This window comes from Furipterus horrens, unplaced genomic scaffold (assembly GCF_987537825.1).
Source record: "Furipterus horrens unplaced genomic scaffold, mFurHor1.1.pri manual_scaffold_5, whole genome shotgun sequence".
Taxonomy (NCBI): domain Eukaryota; kingdom Metazoa; phylum Chordata; class Mammalia; order Chiroptera; family Furipteridae; genus Furipterus; species Furipterus horrens.
The window spans coordinates 69,472,113-69,495,683 of record NW_028327175.1 but is presented as its reverse complement, the minus strand read 5'-3'; the positions used below and the strand labels follow the sequence as shown (position 1 = coordinate 69,495,683).

Here is a 23,571-nt window from a genome sequence, read left to right as displayed (position 1 = left end):
GTCTCAACTACCAACTCAAGTTCTGGCTTCTCAGTCCTGCCTTTCTTTCAGTTTTGTTGCTCTTCTTCACCTTCTGCCATTAAAACAAACAAACAAACAAAATTTTAATTCCTTAATACTTTCCTTGTTTTTAGAATTTCCTTACTCCTCTTTTTATTACATAATTTTTAAAGGTTCTGTTCTTCACATTATAGTTATTCTTGATTTTTTCCCTTTATTTTTGTTCTTGAAAATTCTATTTTCTTTTATTTCTTTTCCTTTTAGTCTACTCTTCTTATTCCTTCTGCCTTTTATTTATTTTCTCCAATACTTTTTAGTCTTTCTTTCTTTGTCTATCTCCTTTCCTCTTAAGGATCTGTGTTAAATTTAGTTTCACTTGAATTTTAAGGAAAGAATACTTTCTTCATCAAAAGCACTCACACAATTAGTTCTGTGTCTTCTTCACCAAGAAGGTCAAGTTCAGGAGGAAAAGGGTATGGGGTTCCTTTATCCAATTCTTTCTGAGTATACTCAATTGGGAGTATAACTACCCTTTCCTGTGAAGGTTATAAGGTATTATAAGCTGTATGCCAGCCAGATCAACTCATACGGTCTGCGGCATGCGGTCAATAAGAGAGTGATGGGGGAAGTGGCAGAACTTTCAACGACCTGTTCTGAGCTGATCAGGCAGAACAAGTGAATTACTTATCCAGTTAGGTAATTTCAGTTTTAAGTCAGAGAAAACCCAACTCAACCTGACCAAAACAAGAAAGGCTAATATAACTGAAAACTCCCTAAAGTAGCAATGTCATCAAGAACCTGTATTCTTTCAGTTTCTCTGCATTGTCTTCCGTGGTATTAGTTTTATTCCAGTCATGATTGATCCTAGGACTATATGCCTTTGGCTCACATGCAACAGAAAAATGGGTTTCCAGCAAAAGTCCTAAGATTTGACTGGATAGGTCTAGGTTCATACACCTTCTTCTGAACCAATCACTGTGAAAGGGGAGGTAAAATGTAATGATCTGCTAATCTCAGTTCATGGGCTCTACCTCAAGGTTCTGGATGGATAACTCCTGGGAAACACATGGTCTCAAGAGTAGGGGCTAGAACAAATTACATGTTGGGAAGGGAACCAGCACATCTCTGCCGAATGAGGCAAAGCTGAATTCAGACAGTACAAAATAACAAGCCAATAATTTACTAACTGTATATTATTTTTCCAAGGAGTTATTTTAATAATTATAAGATAAAAATGAGTAAACACATTTTATTTTATGAAAATGAAGCTTCTCTATATTCTTTTACAATAAATTCCTTTAGAAACTTTCTGAGAATACTGACCCCAACACAGCTACTTATTATTATTGTGAAATAATTTAAATGTTATTACTGTAATATAATGAGAGAAAAAAATAACAGAATAATGGACCACAACAAATAACTAATTGAGGAAATACTGATATTCTTCAGGGGAAAAAAGTGCTAAAGATCACTTAGTGGATATTTTTAAAAGAAGTAATAAAAAGTCAGTTTGCACAAATACAGCAGGAAAATCATTTTTAAAAGTGCAAAGAGACAAAAAGAAGCACACTTCACAAGTGAGCAACAGCCATTCTCTCCTAGTCCCAGTCTCATTACACCTCTTCTGACTAAATATTAAATAAAGACCTCATGGAATTAAAGGCCAGGACATTAACAACTGAACATACGGGAAGAGTCATCTGCCTGGTCATTTGAAGATGAGCAGGGGTTTGGGGTGAGAGTAATTTTCACAGTTGTAGAAGTAGTTAATTATAGGTAGTTAGATTATACATAGGTATTTAAATAAATGAATGTTAATCTTTAGTCTCCCCAGAGAGGACAGTGTGTATTTTCTAGAGCTTCTGAATATCAATTTCTAAGGAATTCTCCCCAATAAGTAGAATACTTTTATTTTCTCAGTATTGAAAAGAAAAGGGAAGAAAAACAGAACGTTATCTGCAACAGTGAATCATCAGCCACTGCAGTTCTACAACACCTAGGTCTCTCCCTGTTGCTGCAGCCCTTAAGAAAGGAGAGGACTTTTAATGACACATATAAATCCCTGCACTGTCTAGTTGCAAAGCATAATTAATTCTGGCCTTTCTATGCTTAATGAAACACCATACCTACACACATGAGAGAAGTCAGTCTGAGCTTCTTACATGTACCTAAAATAGGGAAAGCCCTAGCAACAACCTAATTCAACTCAAAATACTCTATACGTCATGTTTGTATGAGTTCTGCAAATATTTCTTCAAAATATATCTCTTATAACAAGCAAATTGTGCTAAAAAAACCTTACAAACACCTGTATGAACATTTTTTTTAACTTTTAGAAGTGTGAAATGTTTTGTTTTTCAAATTGTTGGTAGTAAAAACACATGGTTTTATTTCTCAACTTGTGGCTGCAATAGAAGGGTATTTAAACAAAGTAATCTCTTAGATGTAGTTGCACAATATCATTTCCTTTTATTAGAATGATTTTTCATATTTTAATACACACTTACATGTTCCAGTACAGAGACTATTACTCTGTCAAGAATTTCAAAACATAAATTGTCAAGGTTCTATTTCAAAACACAAGTAACAACATAAGTAAAAATTTTTTAAAAGAAATTTAACTGAAAGATTTACTTCTCTTTATAATATTCAATTATTCTAGCCCTGAGGAGTCTTGAAAACAAATGTCTCTTTTTAAAGAAGTTAGCATTGCTATAAATGCAGTTTCTTTGCTTTAATTATAAACTGTACAGAGAACAAGTGAATAATGAGATATAGAACTCCTCTCACCTGTTTAGGTGTAACTCCAGGCATCTGAATATCCAATGCAAAATCAGATGAATCAATAGGAGTTACTGGTCTGGTGGTACCAAGACATTCATTGGAAAATGATCTGGTAGTTTCTTTAAACCTTAAAAAAAAAGACAGTTTCATTATCCTTGAACATAATGGAATCTTAACTTGCCGTGAGAAAGAAAAAATAAAGGAATTCTATGACTGAAAAATGAAAGATTATTGATTTAGACCTGATGAAAAGATGGGATAACTACATAATATTCTAGAACATTGTCAGAATTGCACCTTATAGTCAATGAGCAATATATGCCCAACTTTTAAACAAAATATAATCAAAGCAAACAAGCAGGTTACATTTCAAACTCAATTCAATAACAATTTGTCAAAATATTTATTTGTTTCTAGTTAATGAAAATACAGTATTAATAAATTAGAAATTATCATAGGCCTGACAATTTTCTAATGGAAGAAATATTAACTATACCCCAGTAAAATTTTAGTAAATATTTTATGAGTGCCCAGGATAACTAGTCAGAAACAAAACCCAACAATAATGCTAGAAGGCAGAATTGTATTGGGGGTGGGGGTGGGGAGGAAGGGGGCGGAGAAGATTGCGATGTGAATTACAAATATACAAGTGCATAAATATTTAATATGGTAGTTATGAAGGCTGTGCATACAGCTCAATCTTTTCTCATGAGCTGTTACAGTCCATGATCTGCTTCTCCCCACCACTTACCTATATTGATATTTTATTCCTCCAGCTATTATAAAACAAGAAGGCATTCAAGTCTAAAGGACTATATGTAGTTTCTGAAATATCTTCCCAAGAAGGAGCGATTTGTATCGGAAATCACAACTTGTAATCGAAGTTTTGAAAGCCAAGTGCAGCTTGGCTACACCACAGTGGGGTTTTTCTGCATGGGGGACTTCACAAGAAGTTACTGTGCTAAAATTCCAAGTTGGTTCACCAAAGTAAATCAGCCTTGTCTATTTCTCCCACACGCTGGTCCGTAAAAGTGGTTACAATTATCAACAGCACGCATAGCAACCACCCAAACAACATTCTGCCTGTTTAAAAAAAACAAACGCACTCACCTCTTAAAGACAGAAAGCGGGCTTCTGAAACCCAAACAGCTGCTTTGAAAAACAAGGAGAACGAGCAGGCTACAGAGGCCAGCCATGTCCACGCCGCTCCGGCCCCGCCGGGAGAGGACCGGGCAGCGCGGCGCTGGGCTTCGGCCGGGGGTCGGGCAGCGGCGCCGCCAGCAGCCGCTACTTCATGGCCGGGGCGCGACGGGCGTCCTGCGGCGGCCACACACCATCTGCCTGCGAGAGCGGCGATCTGGACGGGATGAGGTGTCCGCTTCACGCCGAAATCCTTGGGAAGGCGGTACTTTTGTCCGGTCCGCAAGCGGAAGCTTTCCTCCCAGAGCTGCTTTTTTTTTTTTTTTCCCCTCGCCTTGGTGCTGGGGCTAGACTTGCAGGTTCCTTATCACTTGGGAATGACAGGGACTGCGAAGGATATCACACAAACCCGTGTCAGTCATCATTCAGAACCTGCAAAAATAGAAGCAGATAATGGATGACTAACACATTACAGCATTTGTCCTCAGCAAATCCCAGTTGAGGTTCTTTAATACATTCGTAGTTTCACAAGCTTGAGCCCAAGCCTGGGGAAAATACTGGTCTGTTGATCTCCTGCCCCCCACCAGCCCCGGAGATTTCACAAACCTCCGTAGCTCCCGTTTTGCTCTTTTTCCCTCCCCACACCTACTCTCTCCTTTTTCTACCCTACTTCTTTCCCCCTTTCCTTCTCACCCACCCCACTCTTCTCCTTACTGTATCAATCCCTTCTATCATCAAAAATGCACTTAATACCTCTGCTGAATGTAAACGAATTTATTCACACAAATGACAGGCTAAGGGCAAAAGAAAAGGGGGGGTGGACCCTAAGAGAAGCAGAGACAAAGCACTTGGATACAACAATAATCAGATAGAAAAAAAGATTTTGAGAACAAAGGCATGTTTTATGTATATGCATCACAGAGCTACAGATCTCAGGAGAAAGAACACCCCCTGCCAAGACCACAAATGACCACCACCAAGCAATTGCTTAAGTTCTCAGAATTATTTCAAAACCAACCAAAAATCTACAGTTAACATGATGTATGAAATGTAAATTCCTATTTAAAAAGTCTGCATCTAATACACAAAGTAATAATTACTTACAATGTATGCTTCCTAAAACACATTCTTTCCTGAATAAAGTTTATTAATTTACAATATATGCATTTAGAAACAGCAGGGAGAACCTCAGCTGGCCCCCAAATGAATTTATCTATAAAGTATATGATCAAGAACTTCACATTAATATAAAAGAGAGGCCGTGAAGAACTAGTGTAACATACCAACACTTTATGAAGAGACTCAACAAGGCTACATTTAAAAATATTCATATTTAGACTTTACTGTTGTCCTGAACATATTTCAGACTGTGTCAAGTTTGTCAGTTGTATTCAGAAGGCATTATTTTCAAATATATTTTTCACAATATAAAAATACCTACAAAGAAAAAGATTTCTTACTTTAGTCTTAATTCATACACATACGGAAACCTCAAATCCAATGGCCAGATGAGTAACAGTAAAAAAACAAATATTAGTAAAATCATATAGAAGTGCTCCAAATTATTCTCTAGAAATCACAAAATAGTGAAGCTAATCTTAAAAATAAACAAACAAAAAAGAACAAAATTAAAACCAAAAAATGATGAACTAAAATTAAATGTGAAGACTTCATGGTCAGAGCTTTCTAGAAGACCACCAATATAAATAAAACATGATAGAACATCCAACCACTCCAAAGATGCTTGCGGTTCACCAGCACCCAAGGACCAGAGCTAATTTACATAAGCGATAGCATTTTAAAAACACCCACGATATTCGTTTGAACTTTCTCTTTGTCTTGCTGTTTGAGCTTTCAGCAACAAAAAAACCTGGGTAAAAGAGAGAACTTACTGAGAAAGAAACAATTAGCCTAAAGGCCACGCTATTGCCTTTGCTAGGGACCACGTAAAATCCCATCTAACAACAATATTTAACATTCCTTTTGGTTCTTTTTAAAAAGTATATATGTGGAGAAGGGATAATATTTTATTATTTCATGTAGAACAGGATTTGAGGACAGTCCTTTCATTTGTCAGGGAGATTTGGTACACGAACACTTAAGAACAAATTTAGTATTAAAATTCTTTAACAGAAACACATCCTTAAGTACCAGCCTTTGAAAAAAAAAATTCCACTTATCTCTGATTGATTTTGTTACCTTTGATGTGCCTAAACTACCTACTAAAAGAAAAGGGAACTGAAGTTGTGGGTGGAAGGAAAGCTGATATTTGCAGCCATAAACAAAACTCAAGGTCTAACAGGAATGAAAGCTAATTATGCTGCTTGGTTCTTAATGCCTCGTAAACTAGACACAAAATGCAAACAATCATATAAAAAAAAAAATCAAGTCTAACCATTTCATTTGTTATTTTACAATTCCTGATAATTTTGGAATATATAAAATTAAAAAATTTTAGTTGTCTTCTGATTTAGGATTTAAAAAATTCAAATATATTTCTTTGAGATAATTTACTCCCTCATTAAAACAAATACTTAATTCCATATTCTGCACAAAATATTGTAATACATTGGTATTTTATAAAATGAATAAAACTAAAAGACAATATAGCCTATTATGGGAGATGAGGACTTAACACAATTAATATAAGGTATGTTACACTGTAGTATAAAAAGAGGACTATAAGAAGGACTTGGGAAGTTTTGAGTTAGGAAAGATCATTTCAACATTGAAGAGCAGGGTAAGAAAGAACAGAAAGGTAATGCAGTCTTCATGGAAGAGGTGACAACTGAGGGGAGCTTTGAGGGGGGTTGGGTTTCTACTATGGGCAATGGGCATGGGAATTACAGGTGCAGAAAAGGGCAGGAGCACAGGAGTCCAGGTGGGGAGCAGAGTGTGTGTTTAAATAATCAACTTTGTAATAGAGGTTCTGCCTCCTAGACTCAAGCTGTAGATCCAGATTTACTATTTTATTTGTAATACAAAGCAAATGTTCTGTTCACACATCCATAAATTCTTAGTAAGAACGATTTATAGTTTATACCTATTTGAATATTAATTCCAAGAGCAGTACTATTACATAGCTTAGCCCAGGCTGGTACAAGAGGGCCGTACAACTAATTTGGCTTTTACAAAGTGAGCAGTCTATTCCTTTCAATTTTCATTTGAAAAAATAAAATTAAAAAAAGCTGAAATTTGTAATTGGTCAATGAACCAAATAAAGATATTGATTATTCATTCACTGATTTATTTATTCAACAAGAGGAAACGAGGACAGCATGGCACCTACATGCTGGTAAACTGAAGAAAAACTACCTGCACTCCTGGCTCCACCATTTACTTGCCTTGTGAAACTGAGCAAATATCCAGACTTTGTTTGACTTGGTTTCCTCATCTGCAAAATGGAAATAATCCTACTATATACCTCATAGGGTTATTACAAGGAATAAATAAATTTGTATTCTTAGAAGAGTTCCAGACATATTATAAATGTATGCTATTACTGTTGTTGCAACAAATAGTTATTGAGTACCTCAGACTATCTTAATGGTAATAATTGAGACAGATAAAGTCTCCACTCTTAAAAAGGTTACTTTCCAATGGGGAAAAAAAACAAATGAAAATAACTACCAAATGATAAACTCTATTTTACTTTAAGGAGATTTTATGTGGTTTCCTACAATGACTTCGGATTAAACTGATTAAAGGATGCATATCCATTCACACAGCAATTTCATTCCAGGTATTTACTCTTGGGCAAAAACTGAATAAGAGCATAAAATATGTGGATAAGTATATTTACTAACACGTGTATAATAACAAAGAACTGGATGTTTATAATAGAAAAGAACTGGAATCAATTTAAATGCCCATCAATAAAAGATTGGTAAAAACTGTTTTGATACATAACTTGAATACTATAAATCCCTTTTAAAAAGGACTAGATGGGTCTATTTTTATAGGCAAAGTCATATTCTGTATTTTTTTGCATACTTTTAAAAATGTTTCAATAATCTTAAACTTACAGAAATGATGCAAGAACAGCACAAAGAACGTTTTTCTTTAATTATTTGATAGTAATTTGCAGACCTGATGATACCTGATGATGGCTCATCACCTCTGAATACTTTAATGTGTATTTTCTAAAGTACATCCCACCACATAACCACAATACAGCCATCAAAGTAAAGATATTCACATTGACACATTACTTTCATCTCATCCTTAGTCTCCAAACTTTGCCAACTGCCCCAGTAATATTACTTATATCAAAAGAATCCAGTTCATCATCACCAAGCCCTTATATGAAATGTTAAAGGGACACATTTAAGAAAAGAATCAAAACTATGAACAGTGAAATGACAACAAACTCATAAGTATCAACAAATGAATCTAAAAAAAACAAAAACAAACTAAGCAAACAACTAGAACAGGAACAGAACCATAGATATGGAGATCATATGGAGGGTTGTCAATGAGGAGGGGGAAGGGGTAAAATGGGGGAAAAGGTGCAGGGATCAAGAAAAATAACTGGTAGGTACAAAATAAACAGGGGGCCATCAGGAATAGTATAGGAAATGGAGAAGCTAAAGAACTTATATGCATGACCCATGGACATCAACTAAAGGAGGAGGGTATTGCAGGAGGAGAGGGAGGTACCAGGCAGAGGGGGGCAAAGGGAAAAAAATTGGGACAATAAAATATACTTAAAAAAAAAAAGGAATCCAGTTCAGAAACAAGCATTTGCATGTAAAGTTGCCATGTCTCTAGTCTCCTTCTCTGCAGGACAGTTTCTCAGTCTGCCTTTAACTTTTATGACCTCGACTCTATTGAAGACTGCAGAGTGCCTTTCAATTAGTGTCTGTTTTCTGTTATATCAGGACTAGATTCAGGCTGTGCGTCTCTGGTAGGAATATCACAGAAGTGATACTGTATTCTTCTAACTGCATCTGCTTTAGTGTCCATTCCTACACCTTAAATTACCACAAAACTTAGTAGTTGAAAATAATAAACTTTATTTTGCATAGTTTATTGCATTAAAAAAAAAGCCGCTTATTTGGGAAGTCTAAGGTGTGTGCAATCAAGATGTTGGTGAGGGCTATACTCCTCTGAAGGCTTGACTGGGGCTGGAGGATGTGTTTGCAAGGTGATTATTCATTCACGTGGCTGCCAAGTTAGTGGTGGAAATCAGCAGAAACATCTCCTCACTACGTGGCCTTCTCTTTAGGACTGATTGAGTATCCATACAATATGGTAGCTGAACTCCCCCAAGAGTGAGCGATGTTTTTTAGAACAAATATCAGAAATCACAGATCATAATTTCTATAATATCCTGTTGGTTACCCAAGTCACCCCCACTCAATGTGGACAAAGATTACCAAGGGCATGAATACTAGCACACAGGGATCATCTTCTTGGAAGCTGACAACCATGGCATCTTAGTAGGCGGCACACAATTTGATTTGTCTCATTACTGATGATTTACATTGATCATCTGATTAAGGTAGTGTATGTCAGGCACTTCCATTGTAAAGTTATCATTTTTCCCTTTGTGATTAATATATTTTAGTGGAGAAGTTATTTTTGACATTATAAATACTCTATTTTTCATCAAACTTTAATCTTATTCATTTATTTATTATATCCTAATGGACTAATGGTTTCTTATTTTATTCAAAGTGTTCTAATATGTTACCAACTTTACTTACATTACTTAGATATTCAGATTGTCTCATTGTGGTTTCTTTTAGCTAGCTTTTGTTCCTTTTCCCATGTCCCATCTTCCTTTGAGCACTTGCTTATTTTCTGCCTTCTCTCCCTCATGGGCTCAAAACCCCGCACTAGATCTTTCTCTCCTGGTCTTCAGCTCACTTGGCCATTGCTGACACCCTGCCTTGGGCTGGCCACACACATGGATACCCTCTTTACCCTGTTTTGGCTGTGACACCTTATTCCAGGCCACCAACCCCACCACACTGATGCCCTCCTTACCCCAGCTGGGCTCCATACCCTTGGCCAGGTCACTGTTCCTAAAGGCCTACCTTGCTCTGCCCTGCGTAACAGCTTTAGGACTGAATTGTTTACAGAGAGAAAATAAAAAAAGACATTGATTTAAAAAAAATGAAATTATAGAACAGTATACACATATATTTAAAATTTTGAAGTAATATAACCTGATTATATTTCCAATGGTTTTCTACAAAAAGAGGGGACTTTCACTTTCTCTTTACATGCTTTTGCAGTCTTCTAACTTTCACAAACTTATATTACTTTTGTGATCAGAAGAAAACAGGATTGTGTGTGTGTGTTTGTGTGTGTATAAAATAAGTGCACATTTAAAAATATTTTATTGAATGTGATTCTGCAGATTTCAATTTACATGTTAATGTCTGAGTTAGGTGATGTTTTGAAAAAAATAAATAACTCCCTTTCTTTGCTTGGCAAGAAATTTAGAAACTAAATTTTATGCTGGTTGTAGAGCTGTAATGAAGGATATCTTCAAGCTCAGCACTAGCAACATTTTGGATTGAATAATTCTTTGCTGTAGGGGACTGTCCTGTGTATTACAGAACGTTTATCAATATTCCTGGACTCTACCCACAAGATTCCAGTTGCACTCCCTTCAGCTGTGACAATCAAAAATGTCTCCAGACGTTGCCAAATGTCTTCTGGAAGGTAAAATCACCCTGGTTGAGTGCCACTGTTATAATATTATTAAGATGAAGCTTAATTTGTAAGTCAAATGTGATGTAATTCCTTTCAAATACATGTAATGAGACATAAATCTCCTTAAAGAGTGTTTGCAAATATGGAACTTCTAAAGAACAGGGGGAAAAATCATTACAGCAAGTAACATGTATTGACTATATGCCAGGCATTGACTTTATGCATATTATCTTGCTGAGTTCTTATGACTTTGAAGTAAAGGTTATTATTCCCATTTTAAAGAGAAGGGGTTTAAGGTTTAGAAAAATTAGGTAACTTCCTCTGGTTTTATTGCAGTAAAGCAAGGATTCAAACCCTGGTTTGCAGACTCCAGAATCTTTCCTCATAACGCATATTCTTCTACATAGAACAGATTTACTACATTGACAATGGATAGTTTCTTCAAGTACTGTACAACAAAAGGCAAATTCTCTGAATATGATTTTACTGTAAAATAATAATTAACAATGTTTATCAAGCAATTACAATCAAGTACTGTATACAGATTAGCTCATCTGAATCTTGACAAAACTGTTATGACATTTGTACCATTATCATTCCCATTTTACTGAAGTGGAAACTGGACACAGAGAGACTTGGTAACTTTCCTAGGGTACATACCAGGATATAAACACAGGCAATCTGACATCAGAGTTCCCTTAACTATTCAGCTATAAATGTAACTGTCCGTTTGTTTTTTTTTTTTCATTCATTCAAATATTAGGAAGCATTAACATCTCCTCTACAACCTTACCAACACTACTCATTTAGATATCGCAGAAAGAACAAATTAAAGATCTACAACTAGGGTTTAAATCTGATCAAAAAGTAGGTCTGGATTAGCTTGTTCCCAATTCCTCCCCTGAATTTGAATTCTGAGTAACATTTCAAAATAAAGATTTCACATAAAACCCAGATTTCCAGTGTCTCTTGAAGAGTTGTGAAAGCTGCCATATTTTCATATGGCAACAATTAGCTGAACCAAGTGCTTTCCTTCTTAGACAGGTCCAGCAGTCTGCAGGTTGCCACAGTCCCCACCACTCCCTGTTTGCGCCCAGATCCTGAAGCCCAGAGTAGTTATTTGAACTGCCACTCAGCACTGAGGTGCAGTTGTCAGTCTGTTCATTTGTTTGTGTATGTGTGTGTGTGTGTGTGTATATATATATATATATATATATATATATATATACATGTACCTGGCTATATTTTCTCATTAACATTAGTAGCTGTATCTTAAAATCCTTTGTGTGTGATCCCAGAAGTATACCCTTCTTTATGTGAGAGGATAAACTGCACCTTTTAGATAGCATAGAGTTTGCCACCCTTAGATATACTAAGTTGCTGCTTCTTTTCTTTTCTTTTTTCGTTTCTGTTAAGGCTCTGTTCATCTTCATTAGCGAGGCATACCAAAATGAACAGCATTTTGTGCACATGGATTTGTTTAGATCAGCAATTTTCACCCTTTTTTATCTTATGGGACACATAAACTAAATACTAAAATTCTCCGGCACACCAAAAATAAAATTTTATTTTTTTTTTAAATCTAACAAAAAATAGCTATAATTTTGACTCATTCACACTGGACAGCTATTGTTGTGTGTATTGGTTGTTTTCAATTTTTTTGTTTGACAGTCTAAGGGGAAAGAGATCAGTGCTCCTGACTAAAAAGTCAGGTATTGCATGTTTTAAAAATTCTTTCAGCACACTGGTTGAAAAGCACTGGTTTAGACTCATTTCTTCTAACATGTAGCCAATTTTATTTATTTATTTATTTATTTAGTTAGTTAGTTAGTTCCCATGGTGCGTAAGTAGCAGATGCCCTTTAACTATGTCCATTAGTCATCTAATCACTCAGTCCTGTAAATACGTCCATGGGGGAAAAGCATTATTCTTCATTAAATTTCTCAACTTTGGCTAATATAAATGTTGCTTCATAACACATGTATCTAAATTCAGTGCCGGCATATTTTAATGTAAGATAGAACAGATCCCTGTGTTCCAATCAGCACAAATCTTTTGGTTCTAAATAGACTCTGCACTGGGAATTTCTGAGGAGACTAGTGCCCTGCTCAGGAAATCATTAACCATTCCTGATGACATCAGAGAGGGAGAATGACATCTTTATATGCTACTCATTTGTCCCACGTATCTTATTTACTTATAAGCTAAGAACATCACATAGATTTTAGTTTCATAAGAAGAGCACACAGCACTTCTGCAGCTATCACTTTCTTTTCTCCTTTAAATACTCTTGTTGAGTGTTGGGCAGGGGGCATGCAGGCCATCAACCTTGTCCTTCCATATCAAAAATTAAGATGCTCTGTTCCTCCTCTACAGAGAAGTTTTTGGGAAACTAGTTTGAAACTAATACCCAAGAGATGACTAAATTTCAAATGTCTGTGTGATTTTTTCTTCAGTAACTCTGAATCATGAAACGACCCACTGATTTAGGTATTGAAAGATCTTTTGCATTACCTTTGTGGTGCTTCCTTTGTGGGTCCTTGCATTATTTTCTCCCACTTATCAGAGGAAGTTAGTGTAGAATGGAGGGTGGGAGAGTTCTACACTTAAGGGTGATTCAGTGCCAAGCGCTGCACTTGGATGGATGTGGTCTTAAGATGGGAATCTGCCTTTCCTTCCAACTTTCTTGCAGTTAATCAACACATTTTTTAATGAGCTGTCCTCTTTTGCAGGAATTTTTTTCCTGTTTACGATTCCACGTCCTCAGGCATAGTTATTCCTGAAGGATTTTAATACATATTTTTTTAATGCCTCCTGATGACTTCAGAAGCAGGAGTTATTAACTACGCAGGACACCTGGCTCAGGTCCAGAACACGCAGTTACAAAATAAGTATTCTCTTTCTTGATAAGTAAAAAATCTACAGGAAATGTCTAATTTTCACTCAAAAATAACACTGAACTTATTTTTTATCTTGTGCTACTCAAACAGAAGCATTTTCTCCCTTAGCAGAAGCATATTGCCAAGTGATATTGATGTTTCCCATTTCAAATATTCAAATCCTTATAATAAAATGCCCACAAACATATCCCTTTATATTATAAAAGTTTTGCTATCCTTTCTCCTTTAAGTTTCTCTGATGTATAATTATAGTACTTAAAGTGGAATCTATAATCCTATCGTCGTCGTCGGCAGCCATCCGTCTCGAGAGACGATGGTGTAGCTTCTTAAGAGTCTATTACTATTACATAATTGAAGAACCTATGGGAATTTTTCTTTAAGATCATGAAAGAATGTCAAAACAGTTTCTAATTTATATAATTCTGCTCAACTGAGTTTACAGTAACCTAGAGGTATCCTGTAAAACATACATTACACATTGCCCCCTCATTCCAGCTCAATTATATAATGCCAAATCCATTAACAAAAAGAACAAACTTGCTTAAAAACATTTTAATGTCTTTTATTTTAGAATACAGAAGATACAATAAAATTTAACTTAAAAAGATCATTTGAATTTTTAAATATCCAATTCACCATTGACAGAAGTACAATGTGAAGTAGTTTATATTCAGATATTTTAATTTCTAGTCTAGAGTTATCATAGTTTTCTTTGATCACTGTCCCCAAACTCCCCATGAACTGTCAATGAAGAACTTCAAATTTTTCTTCTGGCTGAAGAAGATCAAAGCATTCTTATGTTTGCTAGAACTCTTTGATACTACTGCACAAACAGGTAGGGAGTTTATTTCATTACTATTAAACTGTCTTTTTTCTGTTTTGAGTTTAGGGAGAAATACTTTATTTTAACAAGGTGCTTACAGGCAGGCTTGCTCTGCCCCAATTTTTAATCTTCTTTACAAGGTTTCCTACAGTGATTTGTGCTACACCATGGAACTGAAAGTGACAACTGAAAAACAGATGTGACCCATGATGCTGCAGGCTTGAGAGGATACGCTGGGTTCAGTCCCAGGGGTATGACTCCAGGGAAGTGGGGACCAAGTATGCCCAATTGACCTTACTCGCCATGCCCTAACCTTGAGTTATAACTAAAAGTTGAGTTTTTAAGTCACAGAAAAAATGTGAAATAGCCCAATTGTTTTTGCCAATTTTAACCAAAACAAAGAGGCCCGTAGGCAATACAGTGTGAAGAACTGGTTCACATTTTGAAGTATAAAAATCACTTTTTAAAATCACAGCATTTCATGGACCTGTATACTAAAATACTGACACTATTAATAATGAAAATGATATATAACAATTACTGAGTATTTGCTATATGCCAGGAAGCATTTTAAATACTTTCTGTGTATTATTTCATTTAATTTTCACAATATCCTAAAAGCAATAATATTATCTTCATTTAACAGATGAGAAAATAGAGGCACAGAGGAGTTAAGAAACTTGCTGCCACGGCTTGTGTGGCCCGGTTTGTTTGAGTGTTGTCTTGTACCCAAAAGGTTGACGGTTCAATGCCTGGTCAGAGCACATGCCTGGGTTGCGGATTTGATCAGTGATCTGGGTGCAAATGGGAGACAATCAATTGATGCTTTTTGCTCTCACTTTGATGTTTCTCTCTCTCCCTTCCTCTCTCCCTTTCTCTTTCTCTGAAAGCAATGAGGAAATCTCCTCAGGTGAGAGGGAAGAAAAAGGAAAGAAAAAGAAACTTGCTTGACATTGATTGACATTGGTTGATTTTAGAGGTAGAAGTTATCAACCTCCAGGTTATACTTGACAGAGGCTACACATCTGTTATTTGTTTATTAAGAAAATATGTAAAGGATAAATAAATGATTATTGATTCGGTAACATTTTTAAATGAATCTGTGTTTTATTCCACATATAACTAAAACTAATAGTTCACATACATGTAAGACAGGTTTCACACCACACAATACTTGCTTCCTGCAAGTGACTCAGGCTCCACATCAAATCTCCCTCCTCCAGTGGATCCTGAGCCAACAGGTGGAAACCCTGGGATAAAAGGGAGTGCAGACTTGCACTTCAAATCAGAAATCATGGTTCTAAATCCCATTTTAAGGATTCACTTCACATTTCTGAGTTTTGGGTTCCTCCTGTATAAATAAGGGATATTGATAAATGTACTACCAAAGGATTACCATGACAAACAAAATACTGTATTTTTCACACTATAAGACGCACCTGACCATAAGACGCACCTAGGTTTAGAGGAAGAAAACAAGAAAAAAATATTCTGAACCAAATAGCGTACTAATATATTTAATGAAATACAACAGAATAATATTTCAACCATGTAAAGTGAACAGTAGTCAAAAGCGGTATTAAGAACCATTATCACTGTCATTAACAAGTAAGAGACCTTACGGTTCAAGTACTCTGCTAGTTTTCTGGGAACCCCAGGTCAGGTAATACACATCACGATCTGTGACGCAATATTTGCTCCATAAGACGCACAGACATTTCTCCCCACTTCTGGGGGGGAAAAAAGTGCGTCTTATGGAGCAAAAAATATGGTAAGTTCTTGTTAGGGTTTCATGTTCCGCTTTATTGTAACAGCATATAAACTTCATTTCTTTAATATGACCTTTTCTCCTTTCTCTCCTTTTGATTCAAACTGGCCTTGTCCAGCACCCTTGACTCACCTGTCTCCTTCTCCCTTGCATGACCACGTCCTTAAGCATTAAGCCCTCAGGGCAATGAGGTCTTGATCAGCATCAAATAACCTAAAAAAACCCTCTGGTCTGTGACAGAGTTTTGATCAAACTAAAGATAACATCTAGGCCTCAGTTGTGTATCAGATCCAGCCCCAGAAAAGCTATGAAACCAGATGAAGTAATACCATGGCTGACATCAGGAACAGATGCCCTGATCAACTTCCCCTACCCCAGGGCTGACCAATACAGAACACGACCCTCACTCCCTTAGTCGCCATGATTAACGATTTTTCCCCTATATAACCCATCCCCTGGAAGCCATCGGGGAGCCAGGTCTTTGAGCACCACTCACGTGTGACTCCAAGAGTAAGTCACTTCCTAAAAATAAACCCTTACTTTCTTTGCTGAAAATTCCTGTTTGTGTCTTATTGGGCTTTGATGCACACAGGCAAACAGACTCCTTTAGTATGGCTAAATTTTAAAAACTTGCTTTCGTTTTTTGAATTTTGTACTGCTCGTTCTGAATCTAATTACACCTCATCTTTGAGTAAAGTTTCAGAGTACCACAACATCTTCAGATGGCAGACACTGAACAATTGTAACTGAAGAGGGAGAGGGGAGGGGAAAACAGCTAAAAGAACCAAATTTAAACATTCTTCCCAATACTAAAAATAAGAGCAAAAAGAATAACTTCATCATTCAGCAAAAATGTAACTAAAATCTTAACCTAAATCATTTGAAGTGTGCTCTAGTAATTACAAATAACAACTTATATTTCAAGGAAATTGCCAATATTGTCAAGATTATTAGTAAACATTTATTGGATACTGGCACTGACAGGTATGGTATGTCCCAGCCTCAAAATTGTTTTCATGACATAAAGAAACTAGACAGAGGCAGGCTTGCAGAACCAGCTGCCCAAAGAAATCAGTGTTGGAGGTAAATAACATGCATATATATTCCAAAAGCAGTTAGAATTTTCTAGGGACAAATAAATATAAAATGGTAGACCTAACTAGGTGCTTGGGATTTAAATGAGACAAACAGATTCTTATTAGTAATACCTGCCTATCCCTTTATAGGAGTATTGACAAAAATGGAACTTATAATTGCTAAAGCATTTTTAAGATGAAATGTGCTATATGACTATTAAGTATTACACACTAAATGCTATATGAGTAATCAAGTTTACAACTATTTACTTGATTCTATTGAATTGAATATTTATTCCTAAATGGAGGGATTTAGTGAATTACATTGCTGGAAGATAGTTCTTTTGAAATGGAATTTTTTCTCAGCTTTTCAAATGAAAATTTTAAAGACCAAATAGAGGTACAAATTTTACTTTTTAAAAAATTGTTTTCCAATATAATGAATCTCTATTATAAGGTTAACAGTGTCTTTCAAATGGTGAAAAAACCATGCAGATAAAAAAACCTGGATCATGATAGAACTACTCATGACAACATGTAAAACTCCTGATAAACGTCCTTCCAGTTCAGTAATTCCACCAAAAGACTGTCATCTCTTTTCAAATGGCATATTTCTGAAGACTGCATAAAAATAGAGAAAAAAAAAATACCAGAAAAACACAACCTTAAGTTTTTACATATGCTATTAATATGGTTACGGCAGTGATAGATTTATAGTGGTCATATTTATTGTTATTTAAAATCCATTAAAGTCATTATCAAATCTTTTAAAATTCCACTGACCAAAAAAAAAAAAAACAAAAAAAAAACTATAAAATAATCAGTGGTTCCCATAATCGGCCCTTAGGTATATCAGAATGTACTTAAAAGAAGCTGAACATTTTATCTTTCAATAGGATATTCAGAAAAAAATTATGTCTTTATCAATCCATTCAAAATTAATGGTCCATGCTTGACTGACAGGTCATTTCTGCTATCATAATGGTAGCAAACGACCACTTTGTTAATTCAGGGATGGATGCCAACTGGGAAAGCAACTTCTAGATTGGTCATGGTGGCATATATCTAGGAAAATATTATTCCAATTACTGCTTTTTTGACATGGTGGAATTTGTATTTTATTTCATGACATCTTCCTCTATGATTAAAGAAAAGATAAACTGAATGACAAAAAAATGGAAGACAAATATTATTAAACATGGGTGGAGTTAATTCAAATATATATCTATTCTATCAAGTTAAAGTTAAGGAAAAAAGTGAACTTTATTTTTCATGCATAATAAAATTGCACTAACATGTTGTCTTGTCTTGAACTGAAGGTCACAGAGTTGTTTTAAGACGCTAAAAAATACTATTAATTGTTTCATTCTGATTCAGCTACATTAACATTTTGTGTGGCCTCCTTCATTTCTTGTTCCTGAGACTTGGTAATTGTCTCACTATTTTTTTTATAAAATATCAAAATTTTTCTTGGTATAGAAGAGGTCAATGTCTTTTATCGCCAAGTTTTATCTTAAGCAAATACTAATTTTAAAATCAGAAAATAAATGGATTCAGCAGCATTAACTTACCTAAAAGAGAATAAAACTGTGATAAATTTTCTTTCATTTGGATATTTAAATCACTATTGGTATTGCATTGTCATAAGATAAAGGTTCATTAAGACAGGCTTTGTTATGTAAAACCAAAACACACTAGAGGGGAAATTCTTTACTGAGTTACAATTACCATCCAAAGATACAGCAAATGAGATATGATTAAAATATTTAAGTTTAATTATGCAACGTTTCCATACATAATCAAAATACATATGCACACACCTAAGTATTTCATCCACTCCTGAAGCTTTTTGAATTTTTTTCCAAGACCATTAATAAAATTATAGAAAAATTCTAAGGAGAAGCACTTTTTTGTACATAAAATATTGTTTCCTAAACTAAGAGGAGAGTCCATCTGACTACTGAGCCAAGTTCTCCCCAGACACTGGGTTTCAGATTCTCTTCATCCTACATTCCTACCCCTCCACGTTGATCCAATCGGTACATTATTTTGCTTTTCACTTTTCCAAAATGGAACCTGCTAATATGAGTTTTCTGTCCCTTTATATTTACCCCACAAATTAACTTATTTGAATGTGAGGCCCAATGGTAATGTGAACAAAAATGGGGCCACATAATAAACCTGACATGCTCAGGGAGGCCTGCATGGCGGCCTTACAAACTCAGAGACCTAAAGAAACCACACAATGGTCTGAACATAAAAATTCCTAACTAAAAGCAAGTCATGTCTGGTAGTCACATCCTAGGCCTGTAGATTCCTTGACAAAGATCATTTTTTACCTTAAATGAGCCTGTCTATTGTCTTTGCATCTAAGATAACATATCTTTGGAATCATTAGCATAGATAGTTAGCTAGTTATTAATAATGAAGGAAGCAAAGGGAATCACATATTAAGCTTAAGAAACTGGGAAGCTGAATCAGATATTAGGACAGCATTGCATTAAGCTTACTAGTAAGGTATATAGCACTTAGAGACTTGAGGGGACTGCTGCTGAGAAGACTTAATCCTCCAAGCAGGCAGACAACCTCCCTGGGGATGCTGCCAGCACAGTATCAGATTATCGGAGGGAGGAGGAGATGAAAATTTATTTTCTGGGCACATGCACAGAGAAACCAGGTGATGTAACAGAAATTTTTAACATACACAATAGAAGTCAAGATGGACCCTGGCTGGTGTGGCTCAGTTGGTTGCAGCATCATCCCATCACCAAAAGGTTGTGGGTTTGATTCCCAGTAAGGGCACATACTAGGTTGCAGGTTCCATACCAGTATGGCATGTGTGATCCCCAGTACAGGTGTGTGTGGGAGGCAGTCAATTGATGTTTCTGTCTCACATCAATGTTTCTCTCTCTTCCTTCCTTTCCCCCTTCTGCTCTCTCTAAAAGCAATTAAAAAGTGTCCTTGGGTGAGGATTATAAAAAAAAAAGTCAAGATGGTACAAAGAGAGATGCTTCTTCTTTTGAGGCATGTGCAGTAAGAGCCAACATGTGGACATAAAGGGGCAGAGCCTAGCCTGGGAAAAACTGGGAAGGTAATCAAATTGGACAGAGTATGCAGAATCCCAGTCAGTCCCAGAAAGAGATTGGTCAGGGGGAGGACCTGACTCAAGTCTGGGAAGAATCAGAAAGTTGGGTTGGATGGTTTGAATGGCACCTTGATCATAACCGAAAACCAAGAAAATGCATATATGGAAGATTAACAGAAGCTTTAGGTCAGCTGTGGCTAGAGCCTGCCAGCCCTCTACATCCCTGATGGTATATTTCCCTACCCCAGTAAAATCTTGCCATCACATTTGAACTTCACTTGTGTGTCATTGGAAATTCCTTTCTCTTGACACTGCAAAGGAACATGTTTTTACCAGTAACAGAATGTCAGAGTAATCTTCTTTTCCAGACCCCTCAGGGGAAAGCCAGCACACCAGAGCAGGAGACCACACAACCCCAGAACACCATTTCTATGTGCTGTAAATGTTCATTGTTAACTGCCTATACTCACCAGTGTAAAATAAGTATGTGTCTCTCCATTGCTTTTTATCCAATATTAGAGATTTACCCTCTGCTTTCTCCTGCTTCCCTAATCTACCACCAATGGGTTTTATGAACCTCCTCCTCCATTTTCTCCTTTGATTCTAATGTATAAAATAAGCTATAAAACTGCCAGTCTCTGGAACGTTTTCTCCATCTGTTCAGATTTTGCCTCCCAGTAATTGTCATCAGTTTGACTCAAATAAAATTTAAAAATTTCTTGACAGGTTTGGACATTTCTTATGTTGACAGTAGTCAGTGGCTACTGCTGCTTTTCTTTCTACCCCTCCATTTATTTCTTTTATCTCTATTCTTCATATGAAAATTTTCCAAGAGTCTGGTTTTTGTAGGACACCATCTCTGCTATCAAGAAAACACCGTAGTTCCCCACAGCTGGGTAGCTTCTGACCCAGCTGGACAGGTAAGTCAGTAGTGCTGTCTATCAAATAGGCACGGGACTTCTTCTAACCAGTGAAAGGGGAACAGAACTAAAATGTGTCAAATACAAGCTGAAGTTTTAGAAGCCGTTGCCATAATTCATCACACTGGCTCCCTCTTCTCCTTTACCTGCAGAAATACTTCCAAGCCCTTCTAGTCAGTGACCAGTGATACTCAGAGGAAGGTTGCTCCATGACCCTGAGCCCAGACACTCATTGAGGAAGGTAGAGGCAAGAGAAGAAACAGCTATAACCACATAGAAACTGCATCTCTTTAATAGGGACTTTTATCCTTTCTTTCCTCTTGATTCAGACTAACCTCATTAAGCACCCTGACTCACCTGCCTCCTTCTCTCTTGCACGGCACTTAATCATGAAGCCCTCAGGACAATAAGGTTCTGGTCAGCAACAAATAATCTTAGGAACAAAGCCTCTGGTCTGTTGACCACAGAGACAGAATTTTAATCAAGCAAAGATAACATCTAGGCCACAGTTATGTTTCAGCCCCAGGGCCAGAAAAGCTGTGAAACCAGATGAAAGAAGGGAGAGGCTGGCATCAGGACCAGATGCCCTGATCAATGTCCCCTACCCTAGGGCCGGCCAATCAGTACAGACCACGGCCCTGATCATGACCCTAACTCCCTCACTCACCATGATTAATGGTTTTGCCCCTATATAACTCAACCCCTGGAAGCCATCAGGAGCCAGGTTATTGAGGGTTATTAGCTGTGACTCCAGGTGTTGACCACTTCCTAAAAATAAACCTGTGCTTCCTGTGCTGCAAACTCCTGTTCCTGTTAACGGCTTTGATGTGTACAAATGGAGCCCTTCAGTCTGGTAACATAGCCCCCTTATAGGCACTTGAATTTAGAAATTACCCAAGGCCCAGGCCAGGTATCTCGGTTGGTCAGAGCATTGTCCCAATATGCCTAGGCTGCACACTGGGCCTGGTCGGGGCACATAAAAAATGCAATCAATAAATGCATTAAAAAAATAAAACAACAAATCAATGTTTCTCTCTCTGTGTGTCTCTCCCCTACTCCCTCCCTTCTGCTTTCTCTCTAAAATAAAAATAAATAAGTAAATAAAATTACCCATCATTTACATTAAAACAGAAGTACCAAATAACTCTAATGGGCAAATTCAATTACTATCCAACTACCCAGCAGGTAGGGGGCACTTATAAAGAAAGGGTGTGGCTTTCCATACACAGTCCCATGTCTACTCCTACCCAATATTCTGTGTTTCCTAAGGCCTCAAGCTCATCTCCAGCTGGAAAAAAGCTCTCTCTCATTTTTAATCCAATGAGACTAGAGCAGCAATTTTCAACCCTTTTCATCTCATGGCACACATAAACAAATTACTAAAATTCCACAGCACACCGAAAGAGTGTGGTGATTGTGGCAGGTAGGGGATGGGTGGAGGTAGAAGAGGTATTAAGGGAGATAAATAGTAATGAAAAAAAATACAATAAAAATAAATACAAAATACTATATATGAGGTCTGTCCAGAAAAAGTCCAGCCATTGTTAATATAACAAGAATAGTTTGTGCAACATCAGTGTAACCTGGCAGCCAAGGAGAGTGGATTGGAACATGCATGCGTGAACAATGACAATTTCACCCTACTAGTCAGTGGCGGCAGTAGATGCTGTTGAGTGAGCATATGTACTGTGTGGCCGCCTTATTCAAAATGACCGAGCTAGCACAGCAATGGATCTGCATCACATGTTACGTTAAGCTTGAACATCCTCCATGGAAACTACTGCGATGACTCAGAAGGCCGCAGCTATGGGCACCTGGTGATTGGCAGTTTCATCAGGACAACATGCCCGCTCATGTATCATGTCTGGTACAGAACTTTTTGGGGAAACATCAAATTAGCCAGGTGAATCAGCCCTGCTACAACCCAGATGTGGCACCCTGCAACTTCTGGCTTTTCCTAAAACTAAAATCACCTTTGAAAAGGAAGAGATTTCAGACTGACAATGAGATTCAGGAAAGTACGATGGGGCAGCTGATGGCGACTGGGAGAACTGTGTGAGGTCCCAAGGTGCCTACTTTGAAGGGGACTGAGGCAACATTGTCCTATGTGCAATGTTTCTTGTATCTCGTATCTTCTTCAATATACGTCTCTATTTTTCATAGTGCACAGCCAGATACTTTCTGGACAGATCTCATATATTTTGCAGATCTGACAAAAAATAGGTATAATTTTTATTCATTCACACCAGAGAGCTGTTATTGTGTTGGCTGTTGTCAGTTTTTAAATTTGACAAGCTAAGAAAAAAGAGGTCAGTGCCTCTGACTAAATAGTTAGGTACTGCATGTTTTAAAAATTCTTGTGGCACACCAGTTGAAATTGCTGGACTAGAGCTTCATCATACCAAT

The 23,571-nt window shown here is 36.7% G+C and overlaps 1 protein-coding gene across 11 annotated transcripts in view; it reads right to left on the bottom strand.

Moving 5' to 3' along the window:
- Positions 1-23,571, bottom strand: part of PAM (peptidylglycine alpha-amidating monooxygenase) — a 299,875-nt gene that overhangs the window by 142,443 nt on the left and 133,861 nt on the right. For all 11 annotated transcript variants that reach the window (XM_090276530.1, XM_090276531.1, XM_090276535.1 and 8 more), the window contains 2 exons: positions 3,898-4,359; positions 2,794-2,914 (listed from right to left, as the gene is read on the bottom strand). In XM_090276530.1, the coding sequence (XP_090132656.1) occupies positions 2,794-2,914; positions 3,898-3,983 (207 nt within the window). In that variant the 5' untranslated portion in view covers positions 3,984-4,359. The remainder of the gene's footprint in view (positions 1-2,793; positions 2,915-3,897; positions 4,360-23,571) is intronic.